The 20,171-nt window shown below is 46.4% G+C and overlaps 1 protein-coding gene across 4 annotated transcripts in view; it reads left to right on the top strand.

The window, feature by feature from the left end:
* CACNA1E (calcium channel, voltage-dependent, R type, alpha 1E subunit) overlaps nucleotides 1-20,171 on the top strand; it is a 344,242-nt gene that overhangs the window by 251,082 nt on the left and 72,989 nt on the right. For all 4 annotated transcript variants that reach the window (XM_008567380.1, XM_008567379.1, XM_008567378.1 and 1 more), the window contains 8 exons: nucleotides 9,273-9,388; nucleotides 13,759-13,812; nucleotides 14,463-14,552; nucleotides 15,499-15,708; nucleotides 16,452-16,564; nucleotides 18,167-18,279; nucleotides 18,638-18,769; nucleotides 19,241-19,313. In XM_008567380.1, coding sequence (XP_008565602.1) covers nucleotides 9,273-9,388; nucleotides 13,759-13,812; nucleotides 14,463-14,552; nucleotides 15,499-15,708; nucleotides 16,452-16,564; nucleotides 18,167-18,279; nucleotides 18,638-18,769; nucleotides 19,241-19,313 — 901 coding nt within the window. The remainder of the gene's footprint in view (nucleotides 1-9,272; nucleotides 9,389-13,758; nucleotides 13,813-14,462; nucleotides 14,553-15,498; nucleotides 15,709-16,451; nucleotides 16,565-18,166; nucleotides 18,280-18,637; nucleotides 18,770-19,240; nucleotides 19,314-20,171) is intronic.

Below are 20,171 nucleotides of genomic sequence, written 5' to 3'. Positions count from 1 at the left end.
CTCTCTGAAGAGTACAAGAATAGCAACAAAACTAAAAAGATACATCAGCATGCATGCGCACTTACTACACACACACACACACACACACAATTTGCTTACAAAGGATGTGCTAAAACCATACCCAACTGGACCCGAGGTGAGGGCCCTGACCAAACTATTCTATTTTCCCAACAATCTTTAATGTAAATGCATCAGAATATCCAGCTGACTTATGTGCACAGCTGAACTCCTGATCTTCCACCCCGAGAAGTGCTCCTGCCAGTGTCTTTACCATCTCAGTTAGTCTTCTAGTTGCTGTAGTTAAACCTGTGGTCATCTTGGACTCCTGTCTCCCTTATGCTCCATGTTCAAGGTATCAGCAAGTTCTCTTTGCTTTACCTTCACAGTATATCCAGAACAGCGTATCCACTATTTGTCAGTAGCCCCACTCTTACCACTCTGGCCAAGACCACCATCATCTAGACATGACCTGCATGGTCTGCCTGCTTCCACCCTCAGCCCCCTGCAGTCCAGTCTCAACAGGGTGACTGGAGACATTTTTTGAAAACTTAAGTCACATGACTCCCATGCTACGATCCCACCAATGGTTTCCCAGTCACACCAAGTAAAGGTCAAGTCTTCATAGGGCCTCAAAGGCACTCTGTGATCTAGCCCTCCACCTTCACCTGACCTGTTACCCACTCTGACTCATCTCATTCATCTTCCATTCATTCAGTTCACTCTACCACACTGGCAAATTTCTGTTCCTCCCGTGCTCCTCTAGGAGGCTCCTCGATGGCACTGGCTGTCAGCTCTCCCTGCAGTGGTCCTCCCTGGGTGTCTGCCTGGTTCCTTCCCTCCCATCTCATCTGTCATTTCTCAAGTCTTCTCAGTGAGGCCTTCCTTGGCCACTCAACCCAAAATACCAGCCCCCCCATTTTATTTTTCTGTTTCATTTTCTTCTCTGCTTTATTTTCCCCTGAGCACATATCAGTCTATAACATACTGTATATTGTACTTATTTATCTTGTTGAGTGTCTTTCTCCTGCATTGTAATGTAAGCTTTGTGGGGGCAAGGATTTTGCTTTTATATCTGGTGCTGTATCCCCATGTTCTAGAACAATGCCTAGCATGTAGGAGGCAGTCAATACATTCTATTTTTGAGATGGAACGAATATACACAGACGAAGGCCTTGATAATAGGTTATCTGTGTTATGATATAGTCTCAGAAATGTCAGTAATACTTATAATAGCCACTTAGAGCACCTCCTATGCATTGGATACTATACTTTGCACTTTCCATCTATTATTTAATACTCACAAAAACAACTCTCTGAGATAAGCATGATATTTATTCTAATTTTACATATAAGGAAACTGAGACCCAGGTCAAGAACTTGCCACAGATCATGCCATGATGAAGCTAGGATTGAAACCCAGGTCTGTCCAACATCAGAGCTTTACATCATTATGCTTTAACACTGTGGATTATACCAACTTTAAGGTTATAAAGCATAACAGGAAACATATTCCAGCTCCTTTATTATCCACGTTACATTAATTGCCAGGCCTTCTTTCCTTGTATCTACTCAAATAAATAAATACATGAGATCTCAACATCGAGAAGAGAAAGAAAAAAAGACCATTCCCTGCGATTCTCAAAGAATCTACCTCTTTGAGTTCTCTTCACTGAAATGTCATGATGTGGAAAAGCACTGGCTTTGGAACTCAGAGATCTAAGTACCACTCCAGGTTGGCCACCATGCATTGCAGACCTGGGACCGGCAAGTTGTCTGACCTATCTCTGAAAAGACCATTCCCTGCGATTCTCAAAGAATCTACCTCTTTGAGTTCTCTTCACTGAAATGTCATGATGTGGAAAAGCACTAGCTTTGGAACTCAGAGATCTAAGTATCACTCCAGGTTGGCCACCATGCATTGCAGACCTGGGACCGGCAAGTTGTCTGACCTATCTCTATGCCTTAGTTTCGTTGCATGTAGAAGGAAGGCCTTGGACAGATGATCTGTCAGGTCCTCCCCATGTGATGTCCTGGTCTGTGGGACTCATGGCCTTTCTTTCATTGCTGTGGAAATAGGTAGATGGTTGGGAGTGGGAGGCAGCACTTGGTGTACATGTCGTTTGTTTGCCTGAACCACTTTAGGCAAGGATTTCTGCTCTTAGGAGGGGCCCTCCCAAAGTGCCTGATTCTAAGGAAAAGTGACGCTGTATGATGTAGTGCCTGAGTATCTGCATACCTCACCTACCTGGACATTCATCCTACTTATTAGAGTCAATACTGGATGGGATTTAGAGGGCTCAGTTCTGTTTTTGGCCTTTATTTATTGAAAATCTAAGTCTCCTTAAATCCTTTCTGGAACAAGTCAAGGGATAAGGCATAAATAACTGTAATACTGCTGAACTGTGTGACCTTCAGTAAGGTGTTTACCTTCTCCCAGGCTATGTTTGTTCCTCTGAAAAATGGGAGAAAAAATGATCCTGGGGCTCAAAAGAAAACTGAACACTGAAAACATAAGAACACTGAAAAGTCTTACCTTCCACCACCTGGCATGTTTTCCAATGGGACTGAAATTAAATGACTGCCAACATGCAATTGATGACCTGACTTCCCCAATCTCTCTGTTAGTTTCAGAACACTTAGGGTTGAAAAATGTCTTTCTTGATTTCTCCTTTCAAATTCCCCCTTCCTGAAGCAAAGATCTTGCAAGAACTTGGCAAGGTTCTTTTGTGGTAGCAAAGCCTCTGACAATATGGAGTCTAAAGATTAATAGGGATATGACCATGTGGCCATTTGTGTGCTTGGCAAAGTCTGTCTACATGTGCTTCTCTGTGCCAGTGTGAGCATGTGTGTATCCATGCCAGTGTGTGTGTGATGAAGTGTACAAGTGTGTACAGGAGTGTGGGTAAACAGACCTTTGAGTCATGCAGACCATCCCATCCTGGCGGGCTTTAGCTTCCTTTTGGTTGCCATGACAACAGTGAGGGCCTCCGCATCAGTAAACAAAGCTCCCTGTGTGTACTGCATCAGGAGGAGAGGTCTGGAGCTAGAGGCTAAGACGTGAGCCAAACAGTCCTCCAGCAGAGGGTTTCTTGCCACAGCGGACCCACCAGAACATTCTCCTTACTTGATAAATGTACAGATACCTGTCCAGGTGCCCTGTGACACTGAGGTGACATAACAGGCAGGAATTGCTGGCTGGAGCAAGGCTTTAGTGAACCTCATTTCTAATCCCCAAGAGTTAGTACTATCATGATAGATTCTAGACATGTGAATGACTAAAGCCCTTCCCATCATCACCCTATGGGCTAAAACCGGTCACTTAAATTTATTAATACACAGATTAGCCACTTGGTGAATTATCTGTGGCAATGGCTCCTTTATAGGTCCACACATTTATAAAATATGAATCAATTTTAATATTAACCTAAACATTCTTTGAAAGAGAGCTCTGCCTTCTCTCCCCTCGCCTCTCCAGGCATGCATGACAAATGCTCTGGGCATTCTACCTTGTCTGACATTATCTATGTAATTCTTCTACTTCATCTTATTGTGAATACTATAGAATTGGGTGTGTAGGAATAGTGGATTTTTACAATTTATGCCATATAAACTGCTGGAAAACAAAAGCACTCACAAATGCAAATTCAGTCACTAGGGTGAAGGAAGAAAACTGTACTCAACCCTGCAGAGCAAGGAAATCAGTCTTCTTAGTTCTTGTAACTGGGATTTAGAAACCCAAATCTTGTAGACATATGCAGCCACAAGGATAGAGACTCATTCATGCTTAACCCACCTCACCGTCCTTTCATGTGTGCGAGAGCTGCGTCATGAGGGGAGCTGCAGATTATCTTCTGGGGGGCAGGCGGGACAGCCTAAAACTGTAGGTAACAGAATTGGGGCGGCGGAAGTGTGATTGGGTAAGGGGAAGTGTCTACCATGAAACACAATTTAGATTTTTACCATTTTACAATCTCTTCTAGGAATCCAGTCAGCACTGCTAGAGTAAACCAGATTTGCTCCTGACCCTGGTTATGAGCAGAGGGTTTCTATGTGATCTTCTAACCTCAGCTTTGACTGAGGAGGAAACTGATACAGAGAGACTACTGCCCGGTTTATTAGCAGCAGCAGAGAGCTGGATACCTTGCTCTGAGGATAGACCTGCTAGTGCCTCTGCCTCATCACGAGGGGTTTATTTTTGTCCTGCTTGTTTGGAGTTTTGAAGCCTAGATGCATCCCATCTTGAGTTCTGTTACATCTGTGGGTGTAGAAATACTTGATGAAGCAAATGAGATTCATCACGAGGGGTTTATTTTTGTCCTGCTTGTTTGGAGTTTTGAAGCCTAGACGCATCCCATCTTGAGTTCTGTTACATCTGTGGGTGTAGAAATACTTGATGAAGCAAATGAGAAGGAGTTGGTTCCCCATTCTCTTATCTTAAGCCACAGGCCAAAGACAGGAGTCCCTGGGGGACACGAACACTCTTCTACTGCAAGCCAGATTTCTCAAGTTTACGACGACTTGATCCAAGGGAATCAGATAAGTTGAGATATTCAGAGGGCCACTCTTTAAGGTGCCTTCCAATAGGGAATCTGGCAGTGGTTATCTGGTTGACTAAGTAAAGGTCATATGCTTTATCTTCACAAAAGTGTCATCATCTGAACAACTCCCAGGACCCTCCATGAAGAGGAGAGAGTACTCATATCCTCGGGGAAGAGAGAGGACCCGTGCAAGGAACATGCTTCCTTTTCCCAGGTCTGGGCACATATATACTCATGAGCCTGGCGGGCATGTGAAATCTAAGGTTAGAGTATTCACTTATTTTTGGGCTATAATGGAGCTGAGTCCTGTTCTCTCCTGTTCTCTCTAGAGTGCAATATGCATAAGAATGAACAGTGACTGTGATATGGACACAGAATCAAGTAGTATATCACTAGCTTGACCAATGCTATGAATTTTATTCTACGTCTTTATTAACCCAACACAGAGCAATAGAGTTTTATGCTGCTGTCTGAGAGAAAAGTCCTTTTCAAAAACAACAACAAAAAATCCCTGTTTTTATATTCTTGTTTTTTCCTCAAACTTGGGCTGAAATGAAATCCCTTTTGTAGATTTTAAATGCTGTCTTCTGTATAACGGAGAAGATAGCTGAGGCATTGTGGAAACAGCCCTGACCCTTGAATCGGAAGACATTAGTTTGAATTCTAGCTTTGCCTCTTGCTAATTGAGTGATCTTGGGCAAGTGTAACCTTTCTGAATCTCCCAGGGTTTTTGCGAATATAAATGAAGTAATTTACATGAAAATGATTTGTAAATTAAAATTTGTAAAATGTTATGAACATTAGCTGTTCTTAATATTTTACTTTTATTCTCTGCGGAGTCTACCGTAATACCTGGCACTGGGTTAAATGCCATAGGTCCTCGTTGGAATGTGAGACCACTCAGGCTCTGCTCGGCCTTGTGCAGTCTGCAGACTAGACGGGGATATAGGCTATGCGCACAGTTATGGTAGCAAGGGACAGGGCACAAAGAATTGTGAAAGGCACAGGTGCCAAACTTTCTGCCCCAGGCTCCCAGTGGAAAAACAGAACAGAAAAGGTCACTTGATAAATGCAGCGAAGGGCCTCACATTGAGCTATGCCTCCTCCCCTGAGGTGCAGGAGCTGCTGAGGAGGTATTCCCCAGTGGTGCACATATTTACTGTACTTCTTATAACCCAGAGGCTTCTTAGAAAGGCCTGGCACCATCTGAGCTTGGGGCCCCAGCTAGGATGCCAGGTGGGAGGGTGGAAGGAAATGGGGCCAGTGGTGGCAGAGGACAGCCGGGAAGCCAGCTGGCAAGACCCCAGGCCAGGAAATTTCCAGCTGCACAGGGAGGGCAGACTGGGGTTTGTTGGCCTATCCCACTGGAAATCAAGCTATACCCCATCATTTTGGAAGCCAAATAGAGGTGACACACTGCGTGCCTCATGACTAATATTGCACAGATTTTAGTGGGGCTAAACAGGGAGAAACTGTGGTGGCAGTATCCAGGAGTGACTGCTAGTTCACCCGGCTCATCTGGGTCAGTGCAGAGATGGTGCATTCCTTCATTTAAGCCTTTGGAAACCAGGGCAGAGCTATTATTGTGCTCAGCTCATCCAGAGGTGACACACTGCGTGCCTCATGACTAATATTGCACAGATTTTAGTGGGGCTAAACAGGGAGAAACTGTGGTGGCAGTGTCCAGGAGTGACTGCTAGTTCACCCGGCTCATCTGGGTCAGTGCAGAGATAGTGCATTCCTTCATTTAAGCCTTTGGAAACCAGGGCAGAGCTATTATTGTGCTCAGCTCATCAGCCTGGGTATATTTATTTTTTAAAAAAATCTATTGAACGTATACTATGTGCCAGGCCTATTCTAGTCTGGGGAGACGAAGTTGAGTGAGACACAGAATGTTTTCAGAAAAAGCTCACCTAGAGGGAGAGGCAGGCAGATGCACAGAAGGTCTAACTGTCCATGAGCTCTCCAGGGACAGAGGAGAGGTAAAAGGAAGGCCAGAGGACTCGGGGTGCAGGGGAGGGGGTGAACAAAAGAGATGACATTTCAACCTGGTCTTGAAGAAGGATTTTGACAGACTCAGGCAGATAAGAAGGGATTCCAGGCAGAGAAGTGGCGTGAGCTTGCCTTGAAAGCCCACACTGCACTCGCAGGAACAAAGGGAGATGTGCTGCAGTTGAAGCCTGGCTGCATGGACTGCAGGCAGCGCGGGGTGGGCAGCAATGGTGGGAGAGAAGGTTTGAAGGGCAAGGTTGGGCTCAGACTGAGAGACTCTGAAGGCCATGTTAAGTGTCTGCACTTCATTCAGCAGAGGATGGAAGAGATGGTGGAGCAGGGTGTGGTAGAGTAGAAAGAAGATGGAAGATCTGAGAGTCATGGTTCCTCTTAGTGGCAATGTGTCCTCAGACATTTGCCCTCTCGAAAGGCCACTGAGGTCCCTTTAGATTCAGTTTTCTGAGCTGGAGAATGGACATGTTGATAATGATGCTTACCCGAGATGCTCAAGTATTATTGTGTCACAGCCTGCTTAAATTCTCCTTTTTCAAGGTCTTGCTCAAATATTACCTCCTTGTTAAACTTTCCTGGATTCATTCCCCCAGAGCTTAGTTGAAAAATCAAGACACAGACATATGAAAAGATAGAGAAAGTAGCCCATAAAAGTGCTGTCAGGCTAGGCAAATACGTGGAGCCTGAAGGACTTGGGCTCTTAGAGCAGACAGGCCTGGGCTCCGGCCCAGCTCAGTTTCTTCCTTAGACTTGATCAAGTTGCTTAGCTTTTAAGTGGAGGATGAACATGCTGTTGTACTTTCTTCTCAGGATGGTTGTAAAGATTGAGTGAGCAACATGTCTGAAGGTGCTTGGTAGAGTAGAGAGTGCTCCACCCAGGTTACTTGCTATGGCTATTACTTGAGGTTTGGAAGTGATAAGATCTGGTGATGTTTTAAAAAGATAATGTTTAATGTTAATAGCTATTAGATAGATGAAATGAAGGGAAGAGAGACAGGTGGTTGGTTGGGAGACCAGGTAGGTGCTATTGCAAGAGTCCAGGCAGGAAAAAATGAGGTCCTGTCCAAGACAGTGAGGGTGGGGGTGGGGGATGGATTCAAGTGTCCTTTTTTAAGATAGGACCAACAGAAAATGGCACTAATTGGATGGGAGGGAACAAATGAAGCAGAGCAAAAGGTAAGGACTTTGGTGGATGGTGCTACCATGAACCAAGCCAGCCATTGGTTCCTTCCTAATTGCTGAAATCAAGAAAAGAAGGTGAGGACAGGAGGCATCCCACAGCTTGAATTCTGCTTCCCTGACGCTCACTGGCAATGCCTGCTCTTCGTTTTGACTTTCTTCCTCCCTTTCCCCACAGCACCTTTAATAGAACTCTCTGAACCTGGAGCCAAACCCAGGAGAATTTCTCCTTCCAGTGTGCTTTGTCCGCATGCCCTCAGCCTGCCTGTATCCATCATAAGCAGGTGGCTGTGCCCAAAGAAGCCATCTCTGTGAGGCACAAGTAGGTGTCTCTGCACCATGGTAAACTGGCACCTCATCTTTCCCTGTGCTGTGGCTGGGGCGCCTCCCCCAGCCCCTGGCTCATTTCTTCTCCCCTGGACATGAGGGAGGAGCTGGCAGAACCCACAGTGGGTTTTGGCTCTGCAGGCTGCAGCTCTTTACTTATGGGGATCGCCTTGATAAGTGGAACAGCTTCCAGGGGATTATGTGAACACCTGAGCCATGGGTGGGGGACACGACACTAGAAAGGGGGCATTCCAGCCTGGAAGTGTGTTTGGTGGTGAGGAAGGCATTGGTGGGGGTGGGTCTGGAGGAGCCCATTAGCAGATGACCATGTCTTTATCCCCATTTGCTCACGTATTGAATTTGGTCCCCTCCCTCTCTCCAGGCAACGCTCAGTCCCCTTCTCTCCCCTTTCTCCCAGGGAGTTTTAGTATTTTCATTCTCTCATACCACAGCATGGCTTGGGTGCGCTGTGCCTGTCATGGCCTCTGTCTTCTTCCTGCCCTCACCTTGGCGCTCTCTCGGTCTCATCTCCTGTCTGCCCCACCCCACCTGCCCACTGTCTTTGTACTGCACCCGGGTGCCCTTCCCATGTCCCTTCTTTATCTGATACCAGCCATCTTCAAACAGCATTTCAGCCCTTCAGGTCATCAGTGTTGCTGGTCTCCAGTGCACCACAGGATACCAGACACCAGAGGCAGCACAGCCTTATGGTTAGAGTTCAGATCCCAGCGAGTTACTCCACCTCTCTAAAGCCTTGGTTTCCCTGTTGGTTAAGTGGGAACTTTAATAGTATTTCCTTCACAGGATGGTTGTGAGGACAAAATGAGTGAATGGGCATGTAGTAACTGGTCAGTACGCGTTAATCACTGCTGTTATCAGAAGCACAAAGGGTGGTCGTGCCCTTCAGAGGGTTAAGGGCTTCTGTGGGAGCTAAGGAGATGGAACGTGGCATTTTGAAACCTAGTGGGTTGCAAGGCTAAGGAAGTGCCTTTCAAAACAGAGCAGGCAGAGGGTGCTGGTCCTGTTGGGACTCAGCTGATCTGGGAAAGCTTCCTGCGTGGAGCGCGTTTCTGTGTAACATTCCAAGGAGATCATCGCTGCAGCCTGGGATGAAAGAAAGAGGACAGAAGTACCTGCTCAAACACTCTCTCTTGTACCTGCCTTGCCCTTTCCTGCAGTCATGGCACTGTCCAGACCCAGTGACTCTTACCTTCTTGTCCACAGGGAATTTGCCAAAGAGAGAGAGAGAGTGGAGAACCGAAGAGCTTTCATGAAACTGCGGCGCCAGCAGCAGATTGAGCGTGAGCTGAACGGCTACCGCGCTTGGATCGACAAAGCTGGTGAGTGGGGCCTGCGGGGCTGGGGCAGGCTGCATGGATGCCAGGGACCAGCTAGTCTCTTTGGGCTCCCTGCTAGTCTCACTCTGTTCTTCCAGGGTCTGACTGTCCCTGTTCTTCTACCCAACACCTTTCACGAGGCAGGCATTTTAGCAAGGGGAACTGAGTCGAAGGTAGCATAATACAACCCTAGAGCTGGGGATGGACTGGTGACATTTTATACTGCTACTAATAACAATCCATTTATTCTACAAATATTTGTGGAGTGGCTACTTTGTGCCAGGCCCTGCTCTAGGCCCTTGGGTTACAGCAGAGAGCCAAACAGACCACACTCACCAAAGCTTTTCTCTTGTGGACCTCATTAGTCTCTGACTGGGGAACGTAGCAATAAGCAAAATAATAAATAACTTGTGAGAAGGTAATAGGTTATAAGTGCAATGGGAAAACAGGTGAAAGTGAGGTTATGGGGTGTAGGATATGTTGCAGTTTTAAATAGGGGCATCAGGGCGGGCCCATCTCTGTGGACACTTGCAGCAGGTAAGGGAGGGAGCCACAGGAAGACCTGGGGAGGAATGTTTCAGTGCCAGGTCCCTACTACGAGAATGGGCCAGGGGTGCTCAAGGAATGGAAGTGGGGTGAACAAGGGGCGGGAGGTGGGGGGACAGGAAGAGGCAATCAAGGACAGCAATTGTACATGGCCTTATGGGCCACTGGAAGAGCTTTGGGCTTTACTGTGAGTGAGGCCAGAACCATTGGAGAGCTTTGAGCAGTGGACTGACATGCTCTGACTTCAGACGGTAAGAGTGCTGGTTGCAGCACTGATAATGGACCACAAGAGGTCAAGGCTGGAAGCAGGGAGACAGGGTGTGAGGCTGTTGTAGACATCCAGAGAAGAGGTGATGGCGAGAACAGGTGTTTTCCTAAGTCTTTGCAGCACTGATAATGGACCACAAGAGGTCAAGGCTGGAAGCAGGGAGACAGGCTGTGAGGCTGTTGTAGACATCCAGAGAAGAGGTGATGGCGAGAACAGGTGTTTTCCTAAGTCCTGAGCTGTCATCGTTCTCACCCTGTGACTCAGCATCAGGAATGGCCCTGGACCAGCTGTGAGGATAGGTCTGAACCTATCATGGTTTCATTAACCCACGGAGCCACCAGATTCAAGATTGACTGCTGCTCAGCTGGTTATGAGGGGCATTGATCACTCTGTATCTGTCAGTAAACAGGATGCATTTGCTTGCTTTATTATTTTAAAGACTGGATTGCATTGGGATCATATATCTTCATTTTCTTTCTGAGCAAAGAGTGATTTTTTTAATAAAACAATACACATGATAACAGCATCTTTTCTCTATTTCTCATAGAAAGTGTAGCATAAATGTGAGGTCACACAGGAAAAATTAGGAGTGTGATTTGATGCTTAGTTGCCTGAGCCTAATTCTTCTGTGGGACCCTCTTACTCTGACAATGCATGAAAGCCCTGCATAAGCTCTGAGGTCAACTTCTGATTATGTGTAAGGGCTGAGAGAATGCATGCATGATTGAAAGCCAGATACACACCCTCCACTGGGACTATCCGCCTTTCCCTCTCGCCTCTAAAAGCATGAGCGATGCGTGCTGATGGTGCTTCCGTGTTGCCCTTTCTTCTCCAAGGTGGTTGTGCAGGGGTGAGGTGAGCACGAGGCTCCCCTTCCTCTTCCCACGTGGTATGTAGCTCAGCCTTTATCATGGGAGGCTGAGATTTGCCTCCAGGCCAGGCAGGCAGCTTGACGTTCCCAACTGTCCTTCGCTTCCCTGGTGGAGGAGCCCTCTGACAGACCATGGAGCAAGCTGGAAGCAGCCCAGAGAAGCACCCTCCTAGCCCTGACAGTGACACCACCCAGGGCCAGGCTACACTGTGTGCCACTCATTCTTCGTGGTTCTGCTTTGCAAATACTTGCAAAATTCCAAGGCTTCCCTTTCTTCTAGTTGGCAAAGCCAGCTCTCTCCTCCTTCTAAGAAAAAAGACGCACTGCAACGTCAGATTTTGCTTCCTGGCCCTTCCCTTTACAAATGGAGCGTGAGTGAATCACAGACATATGGGTTACATTTTCCTGGAAAGACACTCAAGTTCTAAAGCGAACTTGGCAAAAGGTGTTGGGGGGGTGGGGGTGGTTTCAGCACATGCAGAGCCCTCAAGAACTTCCCAGAGATCCTCAGCAGCACCACCCTCCTTCCATCTGCCTCTGGGGTCCTCAGATCTGCCCACCCCAAAGCCCAGACACTGCATAGCAAAAGTGACTCTCCGGCTAAAGTAATTAATGTTGCTGTGAGATAGTTTAACAGGTACCTAATTTCAAACAACATGTGCTACAAAATGACTTTATAACCCTCTATGTCTGCAGGATGGAGCCCCCCACCAATAACACTTAACCTGTTAACTTAGCATTTTGCCAGAGGCTGTACTTAAAAAAAGAAAGCCAAACACTTATGAGTTGGTATAATGGCCATCCTGCCTAGTATCACCAAAATATTCCCCTCCCTGGGAAATGCATTATGTACTTTCAGTTTTATATGCAGGTGGAATTATGGTAATGACTTTAACCTTTCCTACTGTCCTTTTACCTGTTACAAGTGCTTAAATTAAACCATTGTTTAATAGGGTCTGCAGCAAGCTTTTCCCTGGCAGTTGGGATCTTAGGGAATGATTGCCAAGGCCTCCAGCTCTCTGGCCTATGGATTGAGATCAAAACTCAACCACATCACTCCCAATAGGGCACTTAGGATCCCACCTAACATAGGACAGAGGGCTTTGCTGTTGGTACATCTGGAGGGATGCTAGTGAAGTTTATTCCAACAAGTCTTGGTAGAAAATACTTGTAATACTCCTCAGAGGATAACAGCTCACTGCAGTACAGCACCATCCCTGGGGAGACCAAGAGGAGAGAGTCCAGGGGACTGCCTGTTGTCTTTTCCAAACACCAGCAACCGGATGTTCTCCAACACCAACTGGGTGTCCAGCAATTCAATTCAATCCTGCCACTAAATACTTCCCAACGTTAGTGAAGGCCCCACAGGTCTAGAGGCTCAGTCCCATAGGACAGCCCCCACATCAGATGCCAGCCAAAAGAGGGGTCCCCAGGTGACTGCATTTCTGCCTGGCCAACTACGAACTAAGGGAGGTTCTCACAACCCCTTCTTCAACCCCCAAAGTTTCAATAATTCACTAGAGTGAGTCACAGAACTCTGGAAAAACTATACTTACTATTACTGGTTGATTATAAAGGATACAACTCAGGAATAGCTCAATGGAACAGGTGCATAGGTCAAGGAATGAGGCAGGGCACCGAGCTTCCAGGACTGCTCTGCCACCCCACCCTGCCAGCACAGCAATGTGTTCATCAACCCAGATGCTCCTCACACCCCATCACTTACGGGGTTTTATGGAGACTTCATTAGGTAGGCCTGTGGGATCAAATCATTGGCCTTTGGTGAGTCACTCTTCTCAGCCCCTCTCTCCTCCCCAGAGGCGGGGGTGGGGACAGGCTGAAAGGTTAACCCTCCGATCTTGTGGTTAGTTTTTTGGCCACCAGCCACCATCCCCAAGCTATCTAGGGCCTCTCTCCCCCTCCATGAGTCATCTCATTAGCATACAAAAGACAAGCTCTGTGCCAGGAACCAGAGACAAAAACCAAATATTTATTTTTTATTATACCACAGAGACAAATTCATGATGGGCCTGAGCCTCTTTGACGGAAGCTCTGCTCAGCCAAGACGGGATGGGGTGGAGGAGACAAGAGGCAAGGCCACCAGCTCTGCTCCTGTCTCTGAGGACCTTTAGGCATCTTCCTCTGCCCTCTCCTCAAAGATCTAGATAGAATAGAGCCCCAAACATGGTCTCAACTGAACAAAACATGGTCTACTCCTGAACGAGGGAGTAGATGTTACAACCTGGGGGCACAGATGAGAAACTGAGGAAGCTCCCATTGCTAGAAAAGGCCCAAGGGGTTAGGAGAGACAGGAATCTGGATAAACAAACAAACAAAAACAGAAGTGGAAAATTTTCATTCCTATCAGTTTAGGGGATTTTAGTTTAAAAGCTCGCTCATTCCTCTCTCCTTACAGGAGGTGTCCTTCTGAACGAGGGTATCAGACGCAGGGCTGAATGTTACCAGTCATCCCCCAGCACCCCTCCCTGAAGACCTGCCTTTCGTTTCTTCTGTGCCCTCTGCTCCTGTGACACTCGATTTCTTTCCGATGCTGGTGCCCATTGACAGGCGCTGAGCTCTTTGCTCTCTCTTCGTTGCCCTGGAGCCAGCGCTGTCCCTGAGGATTTTCCTTTTGCAAAATAATTTGGCATTTACAGCTAATTTACTAAATCATTTGTTTCCATATAGAGGAAGTCATGCTTGCCGAAGAAAATAAAAATGCTGGGACCTCAGCTTTAGAAGGTAAGGAAGTGCTCCAATGCCTTGCCCCGTTTGCCTCTGCCCCTCATAGGCAGGCAGTGGCAATCTTTTTTTTTTTTTTTTTTTTTTTTATTTGAGATCTCTTTTGATCAAAAGAGGAGAAAGAAATAAAAGTGGGGTGCTCTGGGATTTGAAAGGAAAGGCACTCTGTCATCAAATCCCTCATCGGATCAAATGCCTTTTAAGGTGATAAGAATGAAACCCAAGACATGCTTTGCTCCAGGGCTCATGATTGATACTGGGTGGTGGAAAGACCATCGTACAACCAATGTCATATAAAGGGATCTTCTTTAAAATTTGTGGGGACCATCTTGGGACAGCTTTCATGACTGGGAAGTGGCATTGTTTATGAAAAACCAGAACAAATAGATACAGAGTACCTGTTTACCTACTGCAGTTAGATAAGTCTAGCCAGGATTCCGGAGCCCTTGTGTTTCAGAAGGTGCTGGCGAGTGCAGCGTTTGTGGTTCTGTAGACATTCCTAATTTCAGTCCTCCTGGCTCAGGTATCAAAGGCAGATGCCTGTGGCTCAGGGACCTTCCACAAGGCCTCTTGCCTATAGTCCTCAAAGTTTTGTCCAGAATGATCTGGCTGTACCTGCCTCTCACTGGCCTTCCCCTTCCTGGGTGTAGTGCTTCGAAGGGCCACCATCAAGAGGAGCCGGACGGAGGCCATGACCCGAGACTCCAGTGATGAGCACTGTGTTGACATCTCCTCCGTGGGTGAGTGGACCCGGTTAGAGCTGCTTTTACTTCTCTGAATCTCATGAAAAGGAAGATCCTGTCTTTTAAGGAGCGCCACAAGAAGGAAAAGAATCCAAAGGATCCAGAACTTAGGGACATTATTAAGGAAAGCCATGGGAGTCTGATCTAGATGACACTGATTTATGGGGTGGGGGAAATGAACCAGGGGATGAAACATGGGGTTTAGGACTAAGAATCCGAGCCAGGTTCTTCAACTGTGGCAGATGTTTCTCACTTTAGATGTATGTATCTTCTCTGTCCTGGGTGAGACAATGAGAACCCACTTAGGGATGTTATTCAAAGGATTCTAAAGACCTATTGCTTCTAGTGACCCAGAGGTGAGAACTTGAAGTCATTTGCTTAACCGCAGTAGCACCCACCTACTTCCATCAAGTGAAATTTAAACTAATTCCTATCAACAACCCTTTAACATGACTGGTGTTCAATCCCAGGTTCTCTTAGAGATTCTGGCTGATGGCATATTTGTCCTCCCCAGAAAAAGGGAAGGGTCTCACTCCATCCTTAGAAGCAGAAGAGACTTACAAACCTCACTGCTGCTTTAGGCTGCCAGGGGTAGATACATGACAAACGCGGCAGAAGGATTCCGGTTCCTGAAGCATATTTAAAAGGAAAGGGCAGAGAGAAGCCCAATCTGTTGCAAACATAAACATGATCCTATTAAGATTCAAGACACTGGGTGTTTGCCTAGTGTCCTGCCTGTTAATCTTTCAGTTTTCTAGGACCGAGAGTGCCCAGACTAGGAAAAACGAGGTCTCTGCCTGAGGAAACTACTTAGCTCATAACATGGGGACTGCCCAGGCCTGCAGTGTGGGGGTCACCTTGCCCTTTGAATGCCCCCAGCCAAGGAGGGTGATCCCAGGATGTTTTGCAGCCTCATTCTTCCTCCTTACTTCTTCCCCCTTAGGCACACCTCTTGCTCGAGCTAGTATCAAAAGTGCGAAGGTTGACGGGGCCTCCTATTTCCGACACAAGGAAAGGCTTCTGCGCATCTCCATTCGCCACATGGTTAAATCCCAGGTGTTTTACTGGATTGTGCTGAGCCTTGTGGCTCTCAACACCGCCTGTGTGGCCATCGTCCATCACAACCAGCCCCAGTGGCTCACCCACCTCCTCTGTAAGTGAACGGTGACTGCTGGGCCCTCATATGGGCAGCCAGATTGGTGGGTGAATGAATGGAAGAGAGCAAAGTGCTGAGCTAGGCCTGGCAGTGGTCCTGCCAGCCCAGAGTTCTGCCTCCTCACACTGTGCGGGAGGTCAGAATTGTCCTCAAGAGGGCTGGATGATCACATGACTCTTCCCAGCTTCCACTCAGTGTGGAATCAAGCAAACAAATCATTGCTGATGATTACCTTGGGCATTCCAAGGCCTTCACTTAGTTTCTTAAGGAGGCTCAATGCCGTAGGGAGTTTTGGTCACAAAAGTTCGGGGAAGAAAGTTCTTAGGGCAGTGGATACCTCAGATAGACCCAGAGAGAACTTATAGGTCAGCTCTGGATAAGACTGCCACTGGATGGGAATGAAGGCCTCTCACTGCTGGGTGTGCGTAGGGAGAAATTCAGCTCTTTCATCAAAGTCACAGTAAAGTCCTTCTGTTTTCCTCTGAGGGCCATCTGCCATTTAAAGGCCAGTGACAAACTCACCTGTTGAAAGAGAGCAAAGCTGATCTGTTGAGCGTGCCTGGGGGTCTTTCTGGGTCCAAGAACCTGGACATTCTGAGGCTTTGCCTAGCACCGACACGGTCATTGAGCATCCTTGCGATGTGTTCTTGCAGGCTCCTCTGCAGCTGAGTGTGTTAGTTGGGGAGTGTGGGAGTCCACACCATTTGTAGAACAAATGCTTCTACTTTTAATACTTTCAGACTATGCAGAATTTTTGTTTCTGGGACTCTTCCTCTTGGAGATGTCCCTGAAGATGTACGGCATGGGGCCTCGCCTTTATTTTCATTCTTCATTCAACTGCTTTGATTTCGGGGTAAGTCTTTAGAAGCCTGTCCTTCTGCTTCGTGTTGATATGCCATGGTTTTAGATAAGCAGCTTGCTCCACTACTCAGCAGGAAGCATTAAAATCAGAATTTATAAAAGGGGGTAAGATAAGATTAGCTAAAGGGAGTTCGGGAGTGAGTGAATCCGTGCCATGCAAGGGCTTATGTGGGGTTTTTTAAGTTCTTTGATTTTTAATGTTTTTATTGAAGTATAACACATAATACTATAGTGTGCATGCTTAAGTGCATATAGCTCAATGAGTTTCTACAAAGCAACCCAGAGCCAGAGTTTTGAACCACTTATTATCTTGGGGGAAGCCTAGGAGAGAAGGACAAAGGACTCGATTCTGGAGGTGACTCCATAAGAAAGAGAAGCTTATATAGTTGGTTTTTTCTACCCTAGTTTAAAATTGAGTTAATTGTCTAGATACACACACACACTCTTATATTAGCAAGTACCCACTTTGAATATTTCATCTAGCTGTTTACTTTTACATAATGTTGATATCTAAATGTGTATATTGCTAAGTCTTCAAGGTGCTATCACTTATTTTTTTGCTTTTTCTCGGTCCTTTTCTGCTTATAGAAGTCCTATGCACTTTTTTACATATGGAGAATTAGACTTCCCATTTACACATGAGCAGACAGAAGACGTCAGGTGCAAGTTCACATACCGAGTTAGCAGTAGATCTAAGTCGCAGAACGTTGGGTTCCTGAACCACTTCTCTTTCTGCCAAACCCAGTTCTTTTTCTGCCAGAGCTACGGTTAGGTGCTGAAGATTTTGAGCACTTGCCAGTCTACATTTTAACTTGGAACATATGGTTCTGAGTATGGGCAGTTTTCAGGTATTACAGCTATTGATAGACCATTTTAACCTTAGTTTCCTCATGTACATGCTTTTCAGCATTGCTGCGAGGATTGATTTTTATTTTTCCTAGCACCATGTCTAGAACATAGTAGACATACAATAAGTGTGTAATTAAAGCAAACAAAAAAAATTGAAATGTTAATTTGAAATTGCTCCTTCCTCTAGCAATCAGACCCTATGCCAACAAGGACTACACGGGGGATGTGGGTCCGCCGTGACTAAAAGATACTTAGTGTACTGGGGTGTGAAAGTTTCTTGTTAGCCCTAAATTCTAGGATGATGGCAGCACGTGGACCTTCTCTGAGACTTCTGTATTGGAACACAACTTGTACTAATACAAAATTAGTTTCCTTGGTTTGAGTACCACTCCTCTGTCTGGTGTTGTGATGTCAGGACTGCTATGGCTATTAAATTTGTGTGGAACTGGCGACTGGCTGTTGTAGTTTTCACCAAGGACTGGAGTCAGTAAACCGATCTACAGTACAAAGGATTACATTCAGGAAGAGGAGCAGAGAGCAGGGGAAGAGAGGTCTCAGAGTCTCATTTCTCTTTGGGCTACCTATTTGTAAAGGCAGCCAATTGGAGGCAGGGCTGGGTGGGGAGGGGAGAGTTGTAATTTCACCATATCCTCCCCCAAGGAGAGTTGTTGATTGAGTGCTGGATACCAGAATGCCCCTCCCTCCCCTTCTCCTCCTCTCACTGTGGCTGGGTTTACCTCTTCAGGTCACAGTGGGCAGTATCTTTGAAGTGGTCTGGGCAATCTTCAGACCTGGTACGTCTTTTGGAATCAGTGTCTTGCGAGCCCTCCGACTTCTAAGAATATTTAAAATAACCAAGTAAGTGATCAGAATTTGGACTCTTGCCAACCACCTTTGAGAGTGGAACCTTCTCTTTGCCTTATTATATTTTGTTCCATCTCCTCTTTCCCCCTTGCAGCACATTTCCCTTCCCTGCCCCAACCCTCACTCCATTCTTCAGCACCTCCTCTGTCTCCAAAGATCAAACCAGAAACATATCTATGGTCCTAGATCCTGTGCCACATTCCCCATGGGAGCAACATGTTTCTGCCACCTCCACTTCCTACAGGCATACGAATGCACGTTATTCCACAGATTATAAGGCAGATGCCAAGCTGGACTAGGGGTTGACTTGGTATTCAGTGTTCGCGGCTGTAACATTGTCTGGGTTTTGCAGGTATTGGGCATCCCTGAGGAATCTAGTGGTCTCCTTGATGAGTTCCATGAAGTCTATCATCAGTTTGCTCTTCCTCCTCTTCCTCTTCATTGTGGTCTTTGCTCTCCTAGGAATGCAGCTGTTTGGAGGCAGGTAAGCACAAAAGAGCTTTCCATCCAAAGGAATCTCAAAACCCAGTCTTAAGCCAGTAGATGCCAGCGTCATTAATTTGATCACCATGTTACCGTCTTGTCTGCTCTTGTCCATGGCCCGAATTGACCACTGGGTGCACATGTGGAATGGATGTCTCTGCCTCTAATCCTTTCAGTATACAGGGTCCTCGTTTCCAGGGTCCATCCTTTTGGTGCTGTCCCTGAAATGTACAGCATGGATCCTGGTAATGATGATCAGCCCAGACCATGTCTTCTACCCGCACCCTGCAGGATGCATAATTCACCAGTAGTCACTGATACCACCTTCATAAGTTATACAGAATGGGGAAAAAGTAGGGAAGGGGGGAGGGGATGTGGAGAAAGGAGAAAGTGATGAAAACTGTGTAATCTTGGGAAGGGGAGACTTGGTATGTGAGATTTTCATTCCACTATTTCTGAATTTCCTTTTCAGGTTTAACTTTAATGATGGAACTCCTTCAGCAAATTTTGATACCTTCCCTGCAGCCATCATGACTGTGTTCCAGGTATGAGGCCAACTGACAGTGCAGAAATGTCATGTGGCATCCCTTGGATCACAAAATACAAGACAATGATGTCTCAGAGTGTCAGGAGAATCCCGTTTTTCCTTTCCTGGCTCCTTCCAGGGAATGGGTTGCTCTTTCTTGTTGGATGATCATAACCACTGCAACCCCTGGGATGTCTGTGACTCTGGTCATACCCACGATACGAGGGCTCTATTGTGATCAGTTCATTGTCCTTCTCCCTACACCTGTGAGTTTGCAAGAGACACTGAGTCTGAGACATTCAGTCACGAATCACCACTGCAACCCCTGGGATGTCTGTGACTCTGGTCATACCCACGATACGAGGGCTCTATTGTGATCAGTTCATTTTCCTTCTCCCTACACCTGTGAGTTTGCAAGAGACACTGAGTCTGAGACATTCAGTCACGAATCTCATTTATGGTTTTCTGAAATCTGAAGGCATCTTCTAACCCATGTGTCCATGTGGTATCTTTTTCATCCCCACCTCCAAAAAACCCCAACTTTTTAAATCATGGGGAAAACTCAAAATCAATAGTGTCTTAGATCTAAAGAAAAACATAGCCAGAGTCTGAGGCTGAACCAGAACCCGAGTTTCCTGAACTGGAGCCCACAAAGCTCTTTCCAGTAATGCTGCTGTCTCAGAAACTGTATCTTGGCAGCTTGGGGACAATTAGGTAATGATCAGACCACCTGATCTGTGTGATTCCCACAAAGGCCTGGCAAAGCTGGAGGTGGGAGAGACTCTACAGTTTGAGGAAGAGTATCTTTCTTTTTGGTGGTCTCCTATTTTCAATGCCTAAAATTCCCTTCCCTATCAAAAGAAAGTTTAGGATTATT

Source organism: Galeopterus variegatus, unplaced genomic scaffold (assembly GCF_000696425.1).
Source record: "Galeopterus variegatus unplaced genomic scaffold, G_variegatus-3.0.2 Scaffold314, whole genome shotgun sequence".
Lineage (NCBI taxonomy): Eukaryota > Metazoa > Chordata > Mammalia > Dermoptera > Cynocephalidae > Galeopterus > Galeopterus variegatus.
Note: the sequence above shows the minus strand (reverse complement) of the source record. Positions and strands in the feature narration are given on the sequence as shown.